Here is a 23,176-nt window from a genome sequence, read left to right on the forward strand (position 1 = left end):
GGTTTGTGTAGAGTTTGAGTAGAGCTTTGCATTTCCATAAGACAATAACAAGTTAATAATCACATTAAACTCTTTCATTCCAACTTAAGCCCTCCATAAACTTAACACTCACTGTGTTGTTATTTACCCCACTTCTCTTTCCCAGTCTTTCTCCCCCCTTATGGCTGTACCACCATAGATACACAAACACCAGAGTGCAGGTAATATGCTTGTCCATGCTGGGAATTTGGGAAGGAAAAAAAAAGACCTTTCACTTCTTGAAAATAAAGCCCAGCTCTGTGCCTCACCAACACACACACAGATTAGCAAGAAGGGTTTTTTTTTTTTAATGTCCTTTCCACTCAGCTCATATCTTGTTCAGCTTCAGGAAGGGTTTCACAGAATCACAGAATCACCAAGGTTGGAAGAGACCTCAAAGATCATCAAGTCCAACCCATCACACAACACCTCAGGACTACTAAACCATAGCACCAAGTGCCACGTCCAATCCCCTCTTGAACACCTCCAGGGATGGTGACTCCACCACCTCCCTGGGCAGCACATTCCAATGGCTAACAACTCTCTCTGGGAAGAACTTCCTCCTCACCTCAAGCCTAAACTTCCCCTGGTGCAGCTTGAGACTGTGTCCTCTTGTTCTGGTGCTGATTGCCTGGGAGAAGAGATCAACAGGGACAGGGAGCTGTCTACAACCTCCCTTCAGGTAGCTGTAGACAGCAATAAGGTCTCCCCTGAGCCTCCTCTTCTCCAGGCTGAACAACCCTAGCTCCCTCAGCCTCTCTTCATAGGGCTTGTGCTCGAGGCCTCTCCCCAGCCTTGTTGCCCTTCTCTGGACACGTTCAAGTGTCTCAATGTCCTTCTTAAACTGAGGGGCCCAGAACTGGACACAGGACTCAAGGTGTTTCCTAACCAGTGCGGAGTCCAGGGGCACAATGACTTCCCTGCTCCTGCTGGCCACACTATTCTTGATGCAGGCCAGGATGCCATTGGCCTTCTTGGCCACCTGGGCACACTGCTGGCTCATGTTCAGGTCGCTGTCAATCAGCATCCCCAGGTCCCTTTCTGTTTGGCAGCTCTCCAGCCACTCTGCTCTTCCAGTCTTGACAAAAGCACTGACTGACAGGAGAATGGGAGGTCTCACAGTTTGGGTGCCAGTTTGTCTAGCTTATTTAAGCAACTGCCCTGGCAAAATAAAATCAATAAAGGAGTTTAAATATTTAAAAATAAAAAAGGGACAAAAAACTGAAAGGACCCCCCAAAAAAAAGGCAAGCCACAAACAAAGCAACCAACCAACCAACCAACATACAAACAACAGAGAAACCCAGAAACCAAATCAACCAACCACAAGCAAAAGAAACAAGCAAGAAGGAAAGAAAAGAAACAAAATAAACCCAAACAAAATAAACCCAAACAAAATAAACCCAAACAAACCCCCAAACCAACCACAAAATCTGAAAGAATGGAAAATGTGAATCATTTCACTGGATGAAAAGTCCCTTTTCCCCCTCTGCTGCAGGTAAAGGCAAAGGTAGGCAAACCAAGCTGCTAGCTCCTCTTTCCTGCTAATTCATTAGCTCCTCATCACTGTCCTCCAGTACTTCAAATTCTCTGAAGGGCTCCAGGTTGTCTCTACCATCAGCCACATCACACATCTTGGGACACATAAAAAAGCAAAAAAAAATCATTGAATTGCTATCTCCTGCCAGGGTCTGGAAGCTAGTTTGTATGAGATAGCATTGTGAATCTGGCATGGTGCAAGCTTGCTGGCAGCAGAACCCACTGATTTATCCCAAGTTCTATGCACAGATTCCGTTCGCTGCCAAGGCCAAAAAATATATCATAAAAAGATTCTTCTCAGTTTAAACCAAAAGTGGGCTTTGTTTCATGGAAAAAAAAAAAAGGGAGAGGATTCTAAGTAAGCTGGATTTCCATGCAATTTCTAGGTATTTCTAACAAAATAAGAATTCCAGGAGAAAAGGAGAAGGAGAAATAAATAATTGGGTTTTAAAGTATCTCCTGGAACTTTTATTTGGAAAAGAGGGAGCCCCACTCTCAAGTGATCAGTTTAACAAAGGAGAAAAGAGAGAGCCCCACTCTCAAGTGATCAGTTTAACAAAGGAGAAAAGAGAGAGCCCCACGCTCAAGTGATCAGTTTAACAAAGGAGAAAAGAGGGAGCCCCACTCTCAAGTGATCAGTTTAACAAAGGATTAAAGAGGGAGCCCCACTCTCAAGTGATCAGTTTAACAAAGGAGAAAAGAGGGAGCCCCACTCTCAAGTGATCAGTTTAACAAAGGAGAAAAGAGGGAGCCCCACTCTCAAGTGATCAGTTTAACAAAGGAGAAAAGAGGGAGCCCCACTCTCAAGTGATCAGTTTAACAAAGGAGAAAAGAGGGAGCCCCACGCTCAAGTGATCAGTTTAACAAAGGAGAAAAGAGAGAGCCCCACTCTCAAGTGATCAGTTTAACAAAAGAGAAAAGAGAGAGCCCCACTCTCAAGTGATCAGTTTAACAAAGGAGTAAAGAGAGAGCCCCACTCTCAAGTGATCAGTTTAACAAAGGAGAAAAGAAGGAGCCCCACTCTCAAGTGATCAGTTTAACAAAGGAGAAAAGAGAGAGCCCTACTCTCAAGTGATCAGTTTAACAAAGGAGAAAAGAGAGAGCCCCACTCTCAAGTGATCAGTTTAACACAGGAGAAAAGAGAGAGCCCCACGCTCAAGTGATCAGTTTAACAAAGTAGTAAAGAGGGAGCCCCACTCTCAGTGATCAGTTTAACAAAGTAGAAACTCACAGCCTCACTTAATGTTAATCTTTCACCAAAAAAATATAAAAAGCCTTCAAGATCTCTAGATCTAGATTTTCTGTGTTTCAGAGCTGAGGGATTACTGCCAAAGGAATCACTTGGGCTTCTGCAAAGCACCACTCAGTATAGTATCATAGTATTGGTCAAGGTTGGAAGGGACCACAAGGATCATCTAGTTCCAACCCCTCTGCCATGGGCAGGGACACCTCACACTAGAGCAGGCTGGCCAGAGCCTCATCCAGCCTGGTCTTAAACACCTTCAGGCATGGGGCCTCAACCACCTCCCTGGACAACCCATTCCAGGGCTTCACCACTCTCATGGGGAAGAACTTCCTCCTCACATCCAGCCTGAATCTCCCCACCTCCAGCTTCATTCCATTCCCCCTAGTCCTATCACTACCTGAGATCCTGAGAAGTCCCTCCCCATCCTTCTTGTAGGCCCCCTTCAGATACTTGAGATCCACATACTTATTTTTGCTGTATTACCTCTATGGATACCCATGCTTGGCAGAAAATCCCAGGGGCCTGACTTGTTCCTCTACTATGCCAATACCACCCTGGCATAGTTTTACTCATTTAAATGTTTAAAGACCTCTTTAAGTTGCTGCTGAATATTAGCACTAATTGAACACCCCCCCTCTTTTACTGGGGCTTGATTACCAGGGAAGTTAAGAACTGTCATTTAAGCAACAGACTTAAAATATTCATTTGACCAACAGCATTAAGTTATGAAGAAACCCCAGTGCTTGTTTATGGCACTGGATTATTCCAAACTTCCAAGAAATTTCAGGATATTGTTCTTTGTTTTTACTTTTTTTCCAGAGGATGAAGCCCAGGCAGAGACCAGGCCACAAGAAAATGTCAAGGAGAAATGTTATGTCTAAGAAAGTATCTGGAATTTGACATCCAGCTTATTCAGAGTTCAAGCTGACTGCAGCAATCTGCTACTTTACACAGGTCAGAACAGGTAACATGAGCATCCTCCCTGCAGACAACTCTCCTCCAGGTGTTCTAATGATTGGTTTCACCTTCCTGATATACATATGAGAATGTCACTGAATGGCAAACTAGTCCCAACACTAACACCAGCTCACATGGAAACTCATCACCTTCCCTGCTGGCCAGGTAGATCTCTGCAAGAGCTACACTGGCTTGAAAGAAGAAGGCGGAGGGGAAAGCAAGAAGGTTATTTTCATGAGGACAACCTGCTTGTGAGCAGGCTGTGTCAAAACCTTCTCCATCCTCAAACTATGAGTTCAAGCCAGCCAAACATTTCAGGGGAGACTTTATTGCTGCCTACAACTACCTGAAGGGAGGTTGTAGCCAGGTGGGGATTGGTCTCTTCTCCCAGGCAACCAGCAACAGAACAAGAGGACACAGGCTCAAGCTGCAGCAGGGGAGGTTTAGGCTGGGTGCTAGGAAGAAATTCTTCACAGAAAGAGTGATTGGCCATTGAAATGGGTTGCCCAGGGAGGTCGTGGAGTCACCATCACTGGAGGTGTTTAGGAAGAGACTGATTGGGGTGCTTGGTGCCATGGTTTAGTTGATTAGATAGTGTTAGATGATAGGTTGGACTTGATGATCTCAAAGGTCTTTTCCAACATGGTTAATTCTATTCTATTCTATTCTAACTGGAGAGTGAAAGGCAGCAGAGGAGCCATGAAGATAGCTACTAAAGAGCAATAAAAGAATATGACACCTGTGCCAGGGTTTGAGAGGGAAATTATGTCTTGAAGTTATGGTCATTATTCAGTAACTCTCTTCTATGAATGGAGATACTTCAAGAAACTGCTTTCAGATGCATTGATACAGGATAACAGCAAAGCTGGTAAGGAAGCAGCAATGCCCCAAAGAAAAGAACAGTGAAAGGAGGACTCATCTCTGACTTTGCTAACTAAAAGCCAAGCGCCTAGCCTGGCTCCATCTTCAGGGAAGTGACACTTACCTCCTAAAACACCTCTTTTAGATACCTAACTCATGAGATGAGTTGCCTCCAGGAAGTGTCTCTTCCTCTTTTTCTCCACTAACCCTGTGGGGAGCCCAGACAAATCCCTTAAACTAACTGTGAGATGAATCCTAACTGAGGGGAGGATGGAGGGAGACCAAAATGAGGTTCGAGAACAATCCAACACAATGCTAACATCGATCACAGTGCTTGTCAGGCTTTCCTTCCTTCACACAGCCACAGCTAGAGATGGATAAGGGAATGTAATGGGAGAAGCAGCAGCAAGCATTACATCCTGGCCTACTTTTCAAGAATATAGGTACCAGTGCCTCAGCAGGAAACCAAGGAAACTGCCCTCCCTTAACTTGTCAGGCTGTTAGGGTCAAGGCATTCACACAAAGCAAGAAATACCCTCAATTTGCAGATCCTAATGAGTCAATTAAAACGAAGGCACAAAAGCACCCATCAGAGCAGCTTTTTGATGCCTCTGCAAGCCAAGGGATGTCTTAATTTAAGCCGCTTGTCTGAAAAGAGTCAGTGGTAAGGAGCAACATCTGCAACATCTGCTATGATGGTGGGGGGAGGAGAGGGGGGAATGAAAAGGAACTTACTACAGACTCCCACGCACACTACATGTGACATTAAACCTTTGGGCTTGAGTATTGGCCAGCAAAGCACTGATAGATCTGTTGGCCTTGGGTTTCAGGGACAGGGTTGTCTCTAACAGCCATATTGTGATTTGGACTTTCTGGGGGGTGATTTTTATTTCAAATTCCATCCTGAGGAACAGAAAGTTTGCCTTGGCAGATTGCTCAGAATCCCTCAGAGCAGTTGTGATGTGGAAGGGAATTTTGTGCCCAGCACATGCTTTCTTCCTATAGACACTAAACCAAGAATTAGGGGGGTTTTGTTAAAGGGCACCACCTTCAGTAGTTCCACTTCAGCTCTCATCTCTGCAGCACTGTTGCTTCTTTTTCACTGCAGAGGCAGTGAGGTGGAATGGTGGGGAGTAGAATGGGCTGTAGCCCCTCTAGGAGAAGCATTTGTTTGCAGCTGGTAGAGGAAGCAAGAGCGTTTTCAATTCCCCATTACAACCCTGGCTGTATCCATCCCAGGCAACCTGTTGTTAATAAGCTGAAATTGAAGAAAAGAAGGTTTAGGTGGAAAGAAAAATAAATTAGAAAAGCCATCTTGTGACAAGGATGGAAAAATATAAAAGGCTACAGTATTAAGTGAGACCTTGGAAACTCTCTCACTGGAGGTGTTAAGACCAATTGAGACAAACATCTGCCAGAAATTGTTTCGATACACTGATGGTGTTTTAGGGCAGGGGATGACCTAAAGAGCTTTCTAAATCTCTTCCTACCCTTTCTAGTATGATCAGAAGGAACGAGGTGAAACTGCAGGACAAAGTCTCAGTCAAGGACAGAGTTTAATGGTGCTTGCCAACACTTTCCCTAGTGAGAGAACCAGTGAGCACTTTGTGATCAGGCACCAGAGGGAGAAAGGACCAAGAGTGGGTGAGACAGAAGTCTTTCTGATTCACTTAAAATTTTGACTGGAAGCAAACACTACCTCTGACACCATTAAATTGGATTATAAAATCATCAGGGCTCCAGTGAGTCTGTTCAGCTCAACACACTTCAATCTTACCTACCACTGCCTACATACACAGTACAAAACATTCAGAATGATTACCACCACAACAGCTAATTCTTACCATGCAAGGAGGAGAGGAAATGGCCTCAAGTTGCACCAAGGGAGGTTTAGATTGGATATTAGAAGAAAATTCTTCAGTGAAATAGTTATTAAACACTGGAATAGGCTGCCCAGGGAGGTGGTTGAATCCCCATCCCTGGAGGTGTTCAAAAGACACAGAGATGTGTTGCTAAAGGGCATAGATAATGGTTTGACTCAATGATCTTAAAGGTCTTTTCCAATAGAATCATAGAATCATTTCTGTAATTCATATCATCACAGTCAGACACTCAGGGATCCCGAAGCTTAAGCAAAATATATAATCAAAAGCTGCCACCAATGAAACTTCACTGGAGAGTGTGCTGCAAAGACCAAAGACTCAAGCTGACCTGTCACTGTTTTGCTCAGCGCCATCCCATTCACCATGGCAAGCTTGCTACAAGAATCCCTTCTTCTGGTGAAATAACAGCTCATCCTACCTGCTCTGTCCAGACCTGTGCTCACCATAGGAGCAGTCTGCTGCAAACTCCTCTCTCCCTTGAGGCTGTAATTATTTCAGCGGAGCTCCACCCCGCCCCACAATGTTACTTTCTTTGTTTAATTACTTTGTGAAGCCCCAGCTTATCATGCAGGTTTTCAACTGCAGGAAAAGCAATAAAAAACCATTTCACATTGTTCACTTTTTGAGCTCCAGTCAGATGTGCTTAACACAACGCTTTGATGGAGTCCTCACTTAACATTCCTTCCGTCTGGGTGACCTTGAAGTTACTGAACATCTGTTTCACCCCTACCTTGCACTGAAACATTTTAGACAGACGTAGCTATAAAAAGTCGTTGACCTCAAAATACAAGCCCTTAATTCAATTATTCCTATGAAACCTATAGTTTGTGCATAATTGAGTCAGAAGGAAACGTGGTCACATGCTGGTATTTTTTTTTAACACTCCTGGCAGAAGGAATCTCTCATCAAGGGAGATCTACAGGGGTAAAAAAGGAGGCCACAGTAACCTGGAGACTGGAAATTTCAATGTCAATTGAACTTCCTACCCCAAAGAAAGCAAAAAAAAGAAACCAACCCCAAACATCTAACTCCTTATTGTGCAAACCCAAAGGGCTCTCCTGTGTGCCTTGGATCATTTTGCACGTCTTAATTCCTTTTTCCTAGTCCTTTTTTGTTTCTGATAGATGCACTGACCGAACTGAAAGGCACAATCTGTTACTAATTGCTCAGGTCCGCTCTTCCCTCTCCTCCCAGCACAGCTGAATGTGAATGTGGAGCATCGTTGTCATCATCAGTGACCAGACAGAACTGGAAACATCCTCTAGTGCCTGCAGGCACATGGCTCCAGAGCCCCATGATTTGTGCCTTCCCAAACTTTCAAGACCTGTCTGGATGCATTCCTGTGTGACTTGCCTGAGGTAATCCTGCCTTGGTAGGGGAGTTGGATGATCTCTGGAGATCCCTTCTAACCCTTATTGTTCTGTGAAGCTGGGATTTCATTCAGCCTTCCACACCAGGCTAGGCACACTGTGAGGCTCCTGCTCTCACGGTGGCCTCCTTCCACTATCAATTATCAGTTCCCTGGAGCCCTAAATGTGAAGTTAGGGAGAGTAGGAGAAACTGCTGGTAACAGCCAGGCATTTTTCCCCAAGCTGTACACCCTGCTCCCAGAGTGACCAGTTGGGTTCCTGCTTTCTGAACTGCAAATGCCTCAGTAGGTTTTATTGCCATGAAGGACTGAGTGGGACTAAGGAAGATGATCTCATGTTGCCTGTGCTCCACTCAAGAGAACTACATTTCATCGTGGCATCATACTTGGCACTCAATTGCCTCCTAAAAGAGAGGTAGAGCAAAGCATTTAAAAATCAGGTAATCATTCTTCCATATCTCTGGCACTGGCTCACCATCTCTTAGGGACTGAAATTGCTTCCACAAAAGTAATGAGAGTCCTGCCATTAATTCAAGTGGCAACAGAATCAGCCTTGGCAATAGATTTTTCTCTGCCATTAATAAAGTCTGCCATTCTTTTTAGTGCTCTGTATGTTCTCAAACACACAAAAACCCAGGCAGAAAGTCACTCTGATGCCCTTGGCTTTGGAGGCACAGTTATTTTGTAACAATTCACATCAAGCAACTACCTGTTCAAGATGCAATTACATTGGGTTTGGGTTGGTGGTTTCCCTCCCCCCAAATATTTTTATCCTTCTCTGCAACCTATAATTGGGTACTTACTGATGCCAACAGCTGTAATAAGTTTAACTGCAAGTTCTGGGATCTCACACTGCATAAAGAAAGGCTCCAAAATGTAACGTCCAAATGCCAAGGAGATCACTGCTGTGGCAGCAGGGCTGGAGGGGAAACAACAACAAAGTCACAAAATTAATCAGCAGTAGCACATAAATGATGTTTTTGTGGGGTCATGCTGTAAGCTTTCTATCAGGGAGCTGAGACCTGTGCTTAATTTTAGTGCCTGCTTGTAGCTCTGCCGCTGTGCACCATGATTCCTGGATGGAGCAGAAAACCATGAGCAGCTCAGCTTTCCTCAGTGATTCTGCTCCTGACAGCAACAGTTCTTACCAGGGTTACTCTTGCAAGTTCCACATTGTGAGGCAGTCATAACCAGAAAGGAAAGGTATCAACAGGACTCTTCATTCACTCCCTTGGAGTGAACATGGCCAGAATGGGCAAAACTCTGAATAAAAGCTGCTGAGGATGGAATTTGAATGGCCAGGTAGATCGTACCAGGGCCACTCTTGCAACTTCCACATTGTGAAGCAGTCATAACCAGAAAGCAAAGGTGTCAACAGGACTCTTCATTCACTCCCTTGAAGGGAACATGGCCAGAATGGGCAAAACTCTGAATAAAAGCTGCTGAGGATTGAATTTGAATGGCCAGGGTTATCCTACCCCTCAGAGACATAAGCAAATTCATTTCACATAAGCTAAGAATTCCTCTTTACCAAGTATCCCAAACCTATCTAAGTCTATAGAAATCTGAGACAATGAAAACCAAAACCAAAACCAAACTAAAACCCCACAACCAACCCAAAAACCCAAACAAAACCCAGCCAACCAAAACAAACAAAAAACACCCAACAAGCAGACAGACAAAACCAAAACAAACAAAAATGAAGAATGAAAATGGGATTTCCTAAAATGCAAATAGAACTTGTTCTTTTTATTGACTAACAGCTTCCCAGCACTGCTAGCAAAAGCAGGAATCCTGGAAGTACAGACAGCACCTAGCATGAAACAGAGAAATGTTAAGACAGGTGGGCATGTAGTTGTTGCATCTATGAGTCTGAAAAGCTCCCAGTATTCACACAGCCTTTCTGAGGCAGGCTACCTGTTTGCCAGAAGCCTTGGCACTGACACATATCAACGGCAAATTAAACTGCACGTCAGGTCAGACGTTGTCTGCACCTTAAGAGGTCCAGTGGTCTGTTCATGTTTGGTTAGAGAAGACACGTCACAGGCTGGGGTCAGAGTGGCTGGAGAGTGGCCAGGCAGAAAGGGACCTGGGGGTACTGGTCAATAGTAAGATGAACATGAGCCAGCAGTGTGCCCAGGCAGCCAAGAAGGCCAATGTCATCCTTGCGTGGATCAGGAACAGTGTGGCCAGCAGGAGAAGGGAAGTCATTGTGCCCCTGGACTCAGCACTGGTCAGGACACACCTTGAGTCCTGTGTCCAGTTCTGGGCCCCTCAGTATAGGAAAGATGTTGAGTTGCTGGAAGGTGTCCAGAAAAGGGCAACAAAGCTGGGGAGGGGTTTGGAGCACAGCCCTGTGAGGAGAGGCTGAGGGAGCTGGGGTTGCTTAGCCTGGAGAAGAGGAGGCTCAGGGCAGACCTTATTGCTCTCTACAACTACCTGAAGGGAGGTTGTAGCCAGGTAGGGGGTGGTCTCTTCTCCCAGGCAACCAGCACCAGAACAAGAGGACACAGTCTCAAGCTGCAGCAGGAGAGGTTTAGGCTGGATGTTAGGAAGAAATTCTTCATAGACAGAGAGATTGGCCATTGGAATGTGCTGCCCAGGGAGGTGGTGGAGTCACCATCACTGGAGGTGTTTAGGAGAAGACTTGATGGGGTGCTTGGTGCCATGGTTTAGTTGATTAGATAGTGTTGGGTGATAGGTTGGACTTCATGATCTCAAAGGTCTTTTCCAACCTGGTTAATTCTATTCTATTCTATTCTATTCTATTCTATTCTATTCTATTCTGAGTTTGAAATGTCTTAGATAAGCTCAAAGATCAGATCTTTGGAGCTTTTCCAGGGTTTTTTTTGGTTTGGTCTGATTTTTTTTACCACCTCTTTTCCAGAACTCAGATTTTCCCCTCTCATTTTAAGTAGGACATCTTGAAACAGGCAGTGGGTGCTGAAACATAGCTCCTAAATGATACCTCTAATAAATAGCTGTGCCTCTTGTATTCCCACATTTGGGGAAAGATGTTGCTGGCAGTGTAGCTAATTAGTGGAGGTGGAAGTTGAAGGACTGTGGCATTTCCCTTTTAACTGCAACCCAAAAGACAGGCTGGCAGCCCCCAGCAGCTATACGTTCAGGCACAGACACAAAGAGCATTGGCAGCTTTCACGGAAGGACAGGGAGCACAAAATTCCACTGGGAGAGGAGTAGCTACCTGTGCCCCAGCACATACCACAGGTGTGTGAGTCACTTGGCAGCACACTCTCACCCAGCCCGTGTTTAGCAACCCCCACAGCAAAGCAGCACAGACAATGCACTGACAGAGACACCTTCAGCTCTTTGAAAACTGTGTTTACGTTTCAGTCACGGTATGCAACATCCCCACAACGTGACTTCTGGGGAGAAAACAAGTTCCTACTCGCACGGGATGAGGAGCAGCCCAGTGTAAGGCACAGTAAAACAGCAGGTGATGCTGGCACAGTTTAATCAGGATGTGGGCAGAGCTTAAGTGTGTCTTAGGCTGTAAAACGAGGGCTGAAAAGATGTACAAGAGCAGGAAATGTTCATTTGATTGCTGCTGCTCCACCAGCCTGTGGGTGTGATGACCCTTCAGTTCTTCAGAAATAAAACCAGCTTGGATGAGAAATGCTTGTGCAACTTCATCTACTGGAAAAAGAAAATAACCCAGGAAAAAACAACTAGATACATGCTAGGTCTCAAATTCTTTGATAGCAGCAGCCAATTAGTTTACCAGTTCAGGAGCCGCATATAAAACTCTAGGCAGAGTTTTGGCAGCGCTGCTCTGATCACCACAAGTTATAACAAGCACACCTCCCTTGCTGCCTCTCACATCTGATGATTAAAGAATCCACTGATGCTCCTTCCCATGCTAGGTGATTATTTTCTGGGTGTGGGGCAGGTGCTGATGACTAAGAGCGCTTGACGCTCCTGGAGCAGTGTCATATGTAAAAACACCACAATTTTGCAAGGAGAGGAATGCACAAAGCCTGGTTTATTGTGGGTAAACACCCATTAAAAGTCTAGCTCAGTAAGAGCCCCCTTGCCTAGTAAGGTGCAGTTTAAGAGGGGGGATTTCTAACACTGCTGTCTCGTCGGTTCTGTGATGTGCAACAATTTAGCTGTGCTCACAACGTGCTGCTCCGCACACTGAAGTCATCTAAGTCTGTTTCCTCTGCCTGGTTTCCCTTTCTCTGGCAAAAAGCTCAGGGTTAAGACATCAGCCCTTTCATCACGTCTGACAGAAATGCTGCACTCAATTCAAAGGTGGGGAGGAGGTACACAATGATTTCCTCCGGAAGCAAGATAAGGCTTTATGGGTTCGCTATGACTCAGCACTGTCAGTGCTTTTACACTCAATGGTCTGTGCTAGAACTTGTCAACATTATGTAAACGTGGTTCTGATTGGAAATGAGGCTTGTGACTAATTTGCTGATTGTGGAAGAGAGGAGAAAGGAGTGCTAGCTAGCCTGAGGCAGGAATGCCGCATTCCCCAAGTCACCCTGCAAGAGTGGGTTGCCCTGTCCTACACTTCAACGAGCTCTCCAGCCTCAGCAATGTTGTAGATAACAAGAAATTAAAAACTCAGAGTTTTATGACTATTTCTTTGGCATGATTTGATGATTCTGCATATGGGAATTCTCCTGCAAGAACCACACCAAACCAACACTTTAGACATTTGTTGCTATCTAAGTACATAATGTTTATTTTATGGGGCCAGTTAATGTTTTTCATAGTAATCAAGAGTTAAGTTCTCCAGCATCCCATATAAAACAAAAAATGGTGACCTGAAATGGCATATAAAGAACACATGATGCCCTCGTGGTGAAAAACCAGAAATGGGTAGATTCAGATTGGATGTTAGGAAGAAGTTCTTCCCTATGAGGGTGGTGAGACACTGGCACAGGTTGCCCGGGGAGGTGATGGAAGCCTCATCCCTGGAGGTTTTTAAGGCCAGGCTGGATGTGGCTGTGAGCAACGTGCTGTAGTGTGAGGTGTCCCTGGCCATGGCAGGGGGTGTTGGAACTAGATGACCCTTGAGGCCCCTTCCAACCCTAATAATTCTATGATCTCTAGAAACGACTGGGCAATAGCTTCACCCCCAGTTATTCCTGTCTCCGCAGGTAACAGCAACCACTCCAACTGAATGTCAAGACTGAGGAAATATAAAGGTGACTTCCCTCTTCCACTATAGGTACAGGTGTTAGCATTATTAGTGACATTAATGGAGAACAGTAAGGTAACAAAATTAAAGCAAATAGCTGGATTTATGTGTCAGTTTCCTTAGAATCACTTTTTTCCCCCCATACATGCCCATGTGTCTTCTTGAATGCTGCTGTGCTGATGAGCAAAATAGCATTTTAAATTCTCTGAAGCAACCATGCTAAAAGAACACAGCTCATTGATCTAGATATAGTTTTGGGGCTGTCTTGCCCCTCATGTATTGGAGATTTGTCCTCAATGACTGGAATGTGTAATGCCATCAGAAAGGCAACACTGAGAAGCCACGATCCACTTACCGAATGATGAGTAATTCAACCCAGACTCTCACAAAGGCAGGTAATGGGCCAAAGGCCTCCAGGATATAGGTGTAGTGACCACCAGATTTCTTGATGCATGTTCCTAGTTCAGCATAGCAGAGGGCACCTGTGAGAATTAAACTGTGGCATCACAAGAGATATCCAGAAGTACCTTTCAATGCCTATATAAGCTAAGCACTGGAGCTGTGGTTCACCGGATGACAGGGGTTGGAAGAGACCCAAAGAGATCATTGAGTCCAACCCCCCCGCCAGAGCAGGACCATACAATCTAGCTCAGGTCACAGAGGAATGCATCCAGATGGGCCTTGAAAATCTCCTGAGAAGGAAACTCCACAACCTCTCTGAGGAGCCTGTTCCAGTGCTCTGTGACCCTTTCAGTAAAGTTCCGGCTTGTGCTGAGGTGGAACCTCCTGTGCTGCAGCTTACATCCATTGCTCCTTGCCCTATCACAGGAAGCAAGTGAGAAGAGGCTGTCCCCTCCCTCCGGACTCCCAGCCCTCAGATATTTATAAACATTTATCAAACCCCCTCTAAGTCTTCTCTTTTCCAGACTAAAGATCCTCAGGTCCCTCAGCCTCCCCTCATAAGGCAGTGCTCCAGTCCCCTAATCATCCTCATGGCCCTCCTCTGGACCCTCATCAGCAGATCCCCGTCCCTCTTAAACCAGGGAGCCCAAAACTAAATGCAGCACTCAAGATGAGGTCTCACCAGGGCACTACTTTTGGTATATGTGAATAACACTCTGCAAGCAGTGTTGTAGATTTTAATTCATTCAGCTAGACTTGCAGTTACCCAACCTGTACACAAACCCCATTACATTTGTATGGGAAGGCACTGAACAAGCTATTTGCTGTCAACACGTGTCATTACTCATCTGAGTCTCGTGAGGAGGGACAACACAATGCTGTGTCATGCCAGCTACCCTGGCTTCCCAACCAGCCTGACTGCACTGCTGAGTGAAAGCTTTCTTCACACATTTATTTCTTATCAAGTGATGATCAGCTCCTTCCAGCCTTAGAGATGCCTCTGTCAGCCTCTGAAGAAAAGCCCCCAAACTGCATCAGCTCTCCTCAGCCATGAGGGAAACAATCAGCTGGTCAAAATTCAGAAGCAGGAACTGCAGATGAAGAATTTTCCTCAGCAGTATCTTACATACAAAATTCAGGGAACGCTTTAGCCCTGGCTTTCCATCAACCCTCTTAGCCCTGGCTGTTCAACACTGGTGTGGTGCTGTGTGCACTACTAATGCTGTGAGAGTTCAATTCATTTCTGCATAGCCTTAAACACAGATCACATTTTCACAGCAGAAGCTGTTTATCAACTGTAAATGCCTGTAAATATTGTAAGCACTGAATATTTTGTCCATATTCATTGCATTCTGTTGTAGATTGTAGTTTTGCCTGTAAATACAGCTGGCATTTGCTTCTGGCAAAGCTAACGTTGCAGGGGGGAAATTTCAACCAACCACACATCGTTTTCACTGACTAAAATAACCCCCAGATCTTCATCATGTTGCTGCATCAGTTCATGTAGAAGTGGTTCAGGCCATGCTGAAGCATGTGCTAGTGACATTCTCAGCAAGAAGCAGCTCCTACAATGCACAATGCATGACCTCTGCCACTACAGAGCGGGCAACAAGCACACTGCAACTACAAGGACCTGCATGAAACCTCCTTCACCCATGCACTTATCTGCTGCCGTTGCTTCACAAGCCATCACCCAGTCACACTGTCAGTGGATTCTCAGCTTCATGGGTGGGCTGCATGTACCACATCTAATAAATGGAGGCAGCTCCTTTAGAAGAGCCTGAGAAACCAGATTTAAATAGTAACAAAGTCTGTGAACACTGCATCCTGTAAAGTTACCACCAGCAACATCCATGAATTCCTTTCAGCTCAGGTCCTTGCAGCCCACAGTTATCCAAACCACGTAGCATGTGCAGGCCCATTGAAGTTGTACCTCATCCTCATCAACTCCATCCTTGTTCACATGCTCTGTTTGAGGCTTTCCAAAAGCAGGGCAGCTTGTATCTACTATTCCTCATTTCACCTGCACATGTACTTAAAGGAATCCTTACAGTCACACCGAAAATGAAACACCAAACCAAACAAAAACCAGGAACACAAACTATTGGCGAGTTTCCTTTTGCCAGCCTCCTGTGCTGAGGTTCAGGATGAGAATGCATTGTGTTTTGATACATGTCACACACACAGCCTAAGCAAGACCTTAAGTGAACCTTGCCTGTGATTTGGTTGTAATTAAGTCACACAGGGAATGGAAATAATCATAGCAGGCCCATTCAGAGGGATATCATCTTTTTCTGGGCCATATTACAAGGCTTCTTCATAACTTGAGATCTGAATAAAATGACCTAGAAATCCTATCTAATAAACCAGATTTTAATTATTCTCCTGCAGACTTTGCTACAGAGCCAGAAAATTACTCCTATTAAAGTTCACATCAGAAATGCAATGCTTGAGAAAAAAACTTTTAGTTTGATTAAATGTAAAGACCAAGATCTTCTGAGAGGGTTACAGACTGTGTCTTGGTTTAGAGGGCACTTTTGATTACAGGCAGGACCTCCACATTTGTACAAGAGATTATGCTGCACACTGTACCAATCCAGTTAACATCTGACCAAAACAGATCCTAACTTGCCTGGGCTGTCTGTTTTGCTTGGGTGGGCTTAGTCTGCAAACAGTTTGTGTTTCTTTTAAGCTCAGAGCCAATTTACACAGGGTGACATTTGCATGTTCCACCTATTAAGCAGACACGTGTTAGTCCCTGTTTGTCCTCCTTCTCTCCTGCCAGAAAACAAATCATTTCTGGTTTAAATCAAGCCAATATTTCATGTTAGCTCTTCAGCTTCCATGAGATTAACTCATTAAGGAGGTCAATGGACCCTCTGGCCCGCAGAGGCCAGGGTGGGGTTCTCCACTCTGAATTGGGGCTTTGTGCACAGAACAAATAAACTGGTACTCCCCAGAATTCAGTACTCTCCAAAACACACCAAATGAGTAAAAACTGTCACCACAGGCATGCCAGCAACGAAACCTGCATCACAACTTTGCTTCCACCACATTGTTTTTTGCAGTGCAATCTTTCCAGGCAACACCACGAGCAAGGAACAAAGTAAAGAGCAGTAACAAGAATGGGAAGAGGGTTTATTCATGTTATTATTTTTCTCCCTTTCATGCCAACACAGCTTATGTCCAGTGGGAATTATTCCTCTCAGACCTTGCTCTAGCTTCTGGGGAACTAGGTCAAGCTGTCTGAACACTTTGGTGGTGTCTGAGTGGACTGACCGGCGCCTCCATTTGCCAGGGGCCTTACAAGCAAACCTTGGACTGCTTCTTACAGCCAGAAGAAAAGCATTTTACATACAGCACACCGTGCACCATAAAATGGACAGTTGCTCTTCCTGATTGTTTCAGGGAGCCATAAGGAACACCAATTTATGCTTCCAGTCCTTACAGAGCAGGCTCTGGGGACACAGCGGTTGCAAACATCTGTGCCCTCCATGCAACCTATCACGCAGAGCAAAACTTCTGTAGCCCTATTGGTCCTCAAGCTCCACACTGTGCCTTGCTACCCAATAGCAAAATCAGACAAAATAACAGCAAGAATCCACTGGCCACCCCTCTGGACCAATTAGAAACTTTTAAGGGACTTACCGAAGAGCGAAAGGATACCACACACTGTCCAGACAGTCAAGGACATGCCCACGCTGCCTGTGTTCTTCAGAATGCCTTTGGGAGAGATGAAGATGCCAGCTCCAATGATAGTGCCAATTATGATGGATATCCCCCTCAAAAGTGTCACTTTCTTCTTCAGCACAACTTTTCCCTCCTGGGCTGGCTGTCCGCTGTCCATAGAGGGCAACCTGCCATTAGCTTGCCCCTGCAAGTAGCTTCCATTAGAGACCGTGGTCACAGCAGCTTTCCTGAGCATGCTACAGTGCCACCAGCACACCAACGGCAAGCACGGGCAACAACAACAAAAAAAAAAGTTTGCAGCAGAAACTCAAGGATTTTCCCCCACCCCCCCACCCTCCCCTCTCTGTGTAACCAGCTATTGAAGTCTCCTGCTTTCTTATCTTTCCAGCTGCTCTTAACACACAGGTAGCAAGCTCCTGAAACGTATCTGGGGCTTCACCGTGATGCGAGCCCAGCTCAGGAACACCTGCGCTTTCACACTGCCAGCTGGTACTGCCCTAGCTTTGGAAACCAGCTCAGCTTCCGCGTGGACTTGTATTTAAGCTCTTGTCATACCAAGTTACTCCAGCTGAATGATGATGCAAATTCTCCAGGTTTGCATCAGCCATTTGAGAAACCTCTGGCATTACTCAGCATTTCTTTTTTTCTCTCCTTTCCCCCTTCCCCCCCTTTCTTTTTAACAGTATGGGCATGTTGCACAACCGACCTGAGGGTGGTAGGAAGAACAAAGCACTTGCGAGCAAGCCCAGCCAATCGGGCTGAGTACATCACCCCTGACACCCCTGAGACACACTCCCAAATTTTTTTAAAGCGACTCAGAGCCAGAAACAAAAGCCTGCCGAAACACAAAGCTCGTCAGAGAGCAAGGGGGAAAGAAATCAAACAGGATTCGTCATCCCTGGGTCCAATCCAATTTCTTTCTCCACTAACTCCTCTTAACGAAAGTGAACTTTTCGAGGCTTAACTTCTTGCGCCGCAGCTGATCAGCCTCTTTCATGTCTATGTTACTTCCCTGGAAATCCACAGGGAAATCTCTACAGGGACCTGTCGATGCCGAAAGGATAAACACAGCCCCCTTGTCACCCCGAGTTGCCCGGCAACACACCTCAATCAGCCTAAGGAAAAACCCGGGGTTATTTCCACGGAAGGGTCATTCCCACACAGGCGGCGTGGTTTCTGGGATGTTGGTAAGCAATGTGTCAACCACACTTCCCCTTAAAAACTGCTGCTAAGATTTGCAGCCACCTCGTGTGCAGGAGGAGGACAACACCCCAGAGCGTGGGATCTCCAGTGGCTCCGGAGTCAGAAAGAGGGGGTGGTGCTTTTTGTAGAGCTTATCTCACCAGATAAAGAGGTAATCAGGTGCATAAATACTTTTGTTTCCCAGCCCGCCCATTCAAATTCAAACCTGAGACATTAAACTGCTAAAAAGAGAAGCGTTCTCAGAAAACAGAGCACAAATCGAAAGCCTTCAAGCACTTGTAACCTAATTGAGGGACAGCCTGTGCAACAGATGCCGAAGGGGAAAAGTCCTTCCTAGCATAACTATTGCAGCTGCTCGTGGCTTCAGATCAGATCAGTGCAAAGAGAAATGATTACTGCCGTTACTGCTTTTACAGTTACTGCTTAATTAGGACCCAGGATTGAGGGGCTGAAAAGATAAAAGGTAAAACATCTTATCATTTGAAAAGGAATGACTGAGCTCAGAGCACTATTGTGCTTTCAAATTCATGTGAGAAAGATCCTGGAGTATTAGCACACGGTGGCTGTAAACCTTCAGTGTTCTTAAAGCCTCATCTTTGCAGTTATAACTTGCCTATAATAATTTGCACTGAGATAAAAGAAGGTATGAAAGCAGCTTATCTGCTTTAAATGCACACAGGCAAAATCCAAAGTGATTGCAGGTTTTGACTACAAGCTGGTAGAGCTTGCCTAGTTTCTGAGCACATGCTGCTTCTCCCTCCATCTCCTTCCTCACTTCTCTGTACGGCTCACACTGCTGTTGTCACTGCACCGTGTGCCCAGCCTTTCTGGGAAGTGACTTCCCCCTCCACCACACGCCAGAGGTGACAGCACAGATCGACTGCAGGCAGGACCTCCTCTGGTCTCCCCAGAATCCAAAACGAGCCGGTTTTCACGGCACCAGTTGCATGTAAAGCCACGAGTAGCTGGTGCGACCCACAGGATTATTTTCCCCACCGCACCTTTCAATATGAGGATGAAAAAAAACTGAAACGAGTGCCTAGCTGAAATTAAACCAGGAAAAAACCCATTAACCACAGAACTGGGTTGGGCTGATGATCTTTAATTTTCAAGGGCTGTTTCATGAAGAAACACATGACCATCTTAAAGCATCTAACGATTGAAGATTATCATTCCTAACTAATGCTTACCCTTTACTTACACGGGAAGATGCTTCCAAGACCAAATCAAAAGCTCAGTAACCTCCCAGACAATCCTGAGGCAGCTCCCAGCAATCCAGCTGTCTGCATCAGCTATTCAGCAAAAACACTGGACAGTATAATGGCTTTCAAATTTCTTTTGACCACTAGCCAGAAGAATGTGTGCTTGCCCCTTGGACATAGCTACTAAAGCTCTCCCACGCAGGGAAAAGGGTGCTTGCCTCTTTTGTGGTCCAATTATCCCTTCCATTCAGGATAGGGGAATACTTGTTTGGGGTTGGGGTATTGTTTGTTATGTTTTGACGATTTCATGAGTGTTCTTTATCACCTGAGCCTAGCTCCCAGGAGGGCACAGAGCTGGAGAAGGCACAGTGCTCTCTGCTGCCCACCTTTACACAGCATACTTACAAAGCCTGTTCTGAATGTTTGTAGCCCATCAGGCACTTTCCTCTGAATTATTCAGCACAGAGCAAGGAGCATGGTATCACTATGCAACCACAACACTCAGCCCTCTGTCTTCTCAGAGAGCTCTTCTGGAGAGCTCAGGGCTTACCCTGCCCAACACTCAGAACTGCCCTGTTCTTCCATAACAATCCACTCTGAAAGCAGAACAAAAGGTAGAAGGTGCATTCTTCTTTAGACTGATGAAATTATTTGATGCTCTGAAAACAAAACTTCACCCTCTAATGGCAGGCAGCATTGTGCACAGCCTTTTATTCTTTTTCTGTGGGTTGGTGCCCCCCTCCCCCCTTCCCAATTCATAGACCTTTTCCTCTGAACACATTTTAAAGCATCACTAAGATCATCACTGTGAAATGGTTTCCATCTGAATCCCACCATCAGCCTCAAATTACCTCTCCACTGCTTCTTTCTAAGAGAGACCCTCATCAGCAACCCCTCAAGTCCTCCTAAATCTACACCCTGCAAAGAGATGAACTGTTTACTGTAGGAGTCAGCTCCTCATGCTGGTTGCCTGCCACCATCATGGGCTCTGGCAACCAGGACCAGCTGGGCTGCTGGAACTTTTCAGAGGTGTGTTCAACACAACCTTCCTGCCAGCTGCACCACAATACTCCAGCAAATAAAATCTTGAAGCCTCACAGGGAATAATGGTACTGCAGTGTCTTCTTTTCCACACTAGTAGTGCTTGTGCTAAATACTTAGACACAGTTATATCTCCTTGTGCTAAATACTTAGACCCAGTTATATCTCCACTTCCAAAGAAGCTACAATTTGATATTTCCCTCAGGGAATGCTACTAAACAGGCACACACTCAAACATTCCCCTTTATGGGAACACTACAACACACAGAGCAAAGTCAAGGACTTCAAATTCAAGCCTGGACTCGAGCTTCCACTTCTCAAGCCCACAAAATACCCTTAATTTCTAAGTGTAGTGAGCATACCTTGACAATCCTTCCAGGCATTGTATATCAGCTTATTGCATCGAGCAAATCCAAGGAGTCAGAAGCCAAGCCTCCAGGCCACACATTGCCACACTGACTGGAGACATGGGAATAAGGAAAAAAAAAAAAAAAGGGAAGTATATCAAGACTGAAGAGGCGAGGAAAGCCCCAAACTGCTTTGTGTGGGTGGCATGGCATGAAAAAAGTTGTTTAGAAAACTGAGCTGAGTCTTCTCTCTATAATGCCAAGCTGTTTGTGAGCCTCGGAAAGCAGCCCCGTAGGAAGGCAGGAGTCTGGTTTCAAATGTCAAAGGAGAGCAAAATACCTAAAAGTATTTGTTTCATGTAGATAATCTAGCACTCAAAAGTCTTGGCTGGGGATTTTCTGATCCTGTTGTAGTATTGAGAGGGAGTTTAACTAGGCTGGGGGGAGGGGGGGTGTGTGTATGGATTAAATAACCTGTAAGCAACTTAAGAACTAAGGTGTCACTGGGAGTTCAGTGAGAATTGTATAATCATGAAGCACACAACCACCTCAGCAGCTTGGGGTAGGTCTTTGAGTTATGAAGTGGGAGAAGAATACAGCAATTTGTTATTGTCTCTACTGCAGGTCAAAGCTTCAGTTAAAAATGGAACTGGCGAGAATGTCGGGGGGAGCCTTGTTCTGCAGTCAGAGATTCACAAACTGCTCCATTATTTTGCATTCCACTTCGTGCTGGATACAAAGAAGATATTTAGAAGAAAAACAAAAGTTGAGGAGGGATGAAATAGACATCCAGCTCAGAGGCTTTAAAAATAAGACAAGCACCAATAAGAAATCCAAAACCAAGTCAAGTGATCTTGTTTCTACTTTCAGACCAAAGCTTCCAACAAAAGGCAGCTATAAACCTGGTTCCAGGAAGACTGCAGGCAGTGATAGAGCAGTTTAGAAGACAAATATTTCAGAAAGCTTCCCTGTTTCCAATCTGCTGATAGTCTGCTGTCAATTTTAATCTGGGAAATAAAGGAATAAATGAAATCCCAGAAATCCAGAGAAAGACAACAAAGCTGGTGAGGGGTTTGGAACACAAGCCCTATGAAGAGAGGCTGAGGGAGCTGGGGTTGCTTAGCCTGGAGAAGAGGAGGCTCAGAGGAGACCTTATTGCTGTCTACAACTACCAGAAGGGAGGTTGTAGCCAGGTGGGGGTTGGTCTCTTCTCCCAGACAACCAGCACCAGAAAAAGAGGACACAGTCTCAAGCTGCACCAGGGGAGGTTTAGGCTGGATGTTAGGAAGAAATTCTACAGAGAAAGAGTGATTGCCCATTGGAATGGGCTGCCTGGGGAGGTGGTGGAGTCACCATCATTGTAGGTGTTTAGGAGGAGACTTGATAGGGTGCTTGGTTCCATGGTTTAGTTGATTAGGTGGTGTTGGATGATGGGTCGGACTCAATGATCTTGATCCAACCTCCTCTAGTCTTGTCTCTTCTCGTCTCTTCTCTCCTTGTCTCTTGTCTCCTACTTTCCCCCCAACACACACAATTAAAGCTTTGTTTCCAAAGGCACGATGATTTCAGTTAAATATTTTGACACTGTAATGTTGATTTTTGTTTTTTAGTTAGTTTGTTGTGCTTTTTGAACTGGACAAGAATCACTGGCACCTGGTGCCAGGAAAGCAAGCTCCATATGAGGCAAAGCCAATTCTTACTGAAGCCCTGTGTGTGTGAAGACGTGGCTGTGTTTTATACCACCTCGTTTTTCATATTCAGGATATATGCAGTCAGAACCAAAGCAATGCTGTACATAAATATTATTCTTGAGTTTTATGTGTTTGCATTACTCAGCAGCAGAATGAGACAACCATGTTCAGAGTCACTGTGTTATTGTTCCTTAGGCTTTTGGATGCAAACTTTGAGATAGCTCACAGCTTTCAAGAAATCAAGACCTCAGAGTAATTTTCCATCCAACCTGCTTGTTCCAGATACCTGGTACAATGGCCAGACTGCTGTTGGCTTCATGGAGGGAGAATTTTACTTGAGGTGTCTCAGGGTAGGCTGGGGATGTGAACAGAATTGATCAGTGCTAGTTAAAATAAAAATAATAATAATAAATCATGAAGCCATGGTTGAGTAGTCCTGAGGTGTTGGGTGACAGGTTGGACTTGATGATCTTTGAGGTCTTTTCCAACCTTATGATTCTATGACCACTTTAGAAAACCAAGCCAGAGATAGAAACAGCACCAAGAACATTTTCTT

General features: G+C 45.2%; 1 protein-coding gene across 1 annotated transcript in view; it reads right to left on the minus strand.

The window, feature by feature from the left end:
• SLC7A11 (solute carrier family 7 member 11) overlaps positions 1 to 17,371 on the minus strand; it is a 67,360-nt gene extending 49,989 nt beyond the window's left edge. The window contains exons 1-3 of the mRNA XM_009896727.2: positions 17,095 to 17,371; positions 13,400 to 13,526; positions 8,675 to 8,790 (exon numbers count right to left, since the gene is read on the minus strand). Of these exons, the coding sequence (XP_009895029.1) occupies positions 8,675 to 8,790; positions 13,400 to 13,526; positions 17,095 to 17,371 (520 nt within the window). The remainder of the gene's footprint in view (positions 1 to 8,674; positions 8,791 to 13,399; positions 13,527 to 17,094) is intronic.
• Between the last annotated feature and the right edge of the window lie 5,805 nt (positions 17,372 to 23,176).

The sequence above is a fragment of the Dryobates pubescens genome, chromosome 24 (genome assembly GCF_014839835.1).
Source record: "Dryobates pubescens isolate bDryPub1 chromosome 24, bDryPub1.pri, whole genome shotgun sequence".
Taxonomy (NCBI): domain Eukaryota; kingdom Metazoa; phylum Chordata; class Aves; order Piciformes; family Picidae; genus Dryobates; species Dryobates pubescens.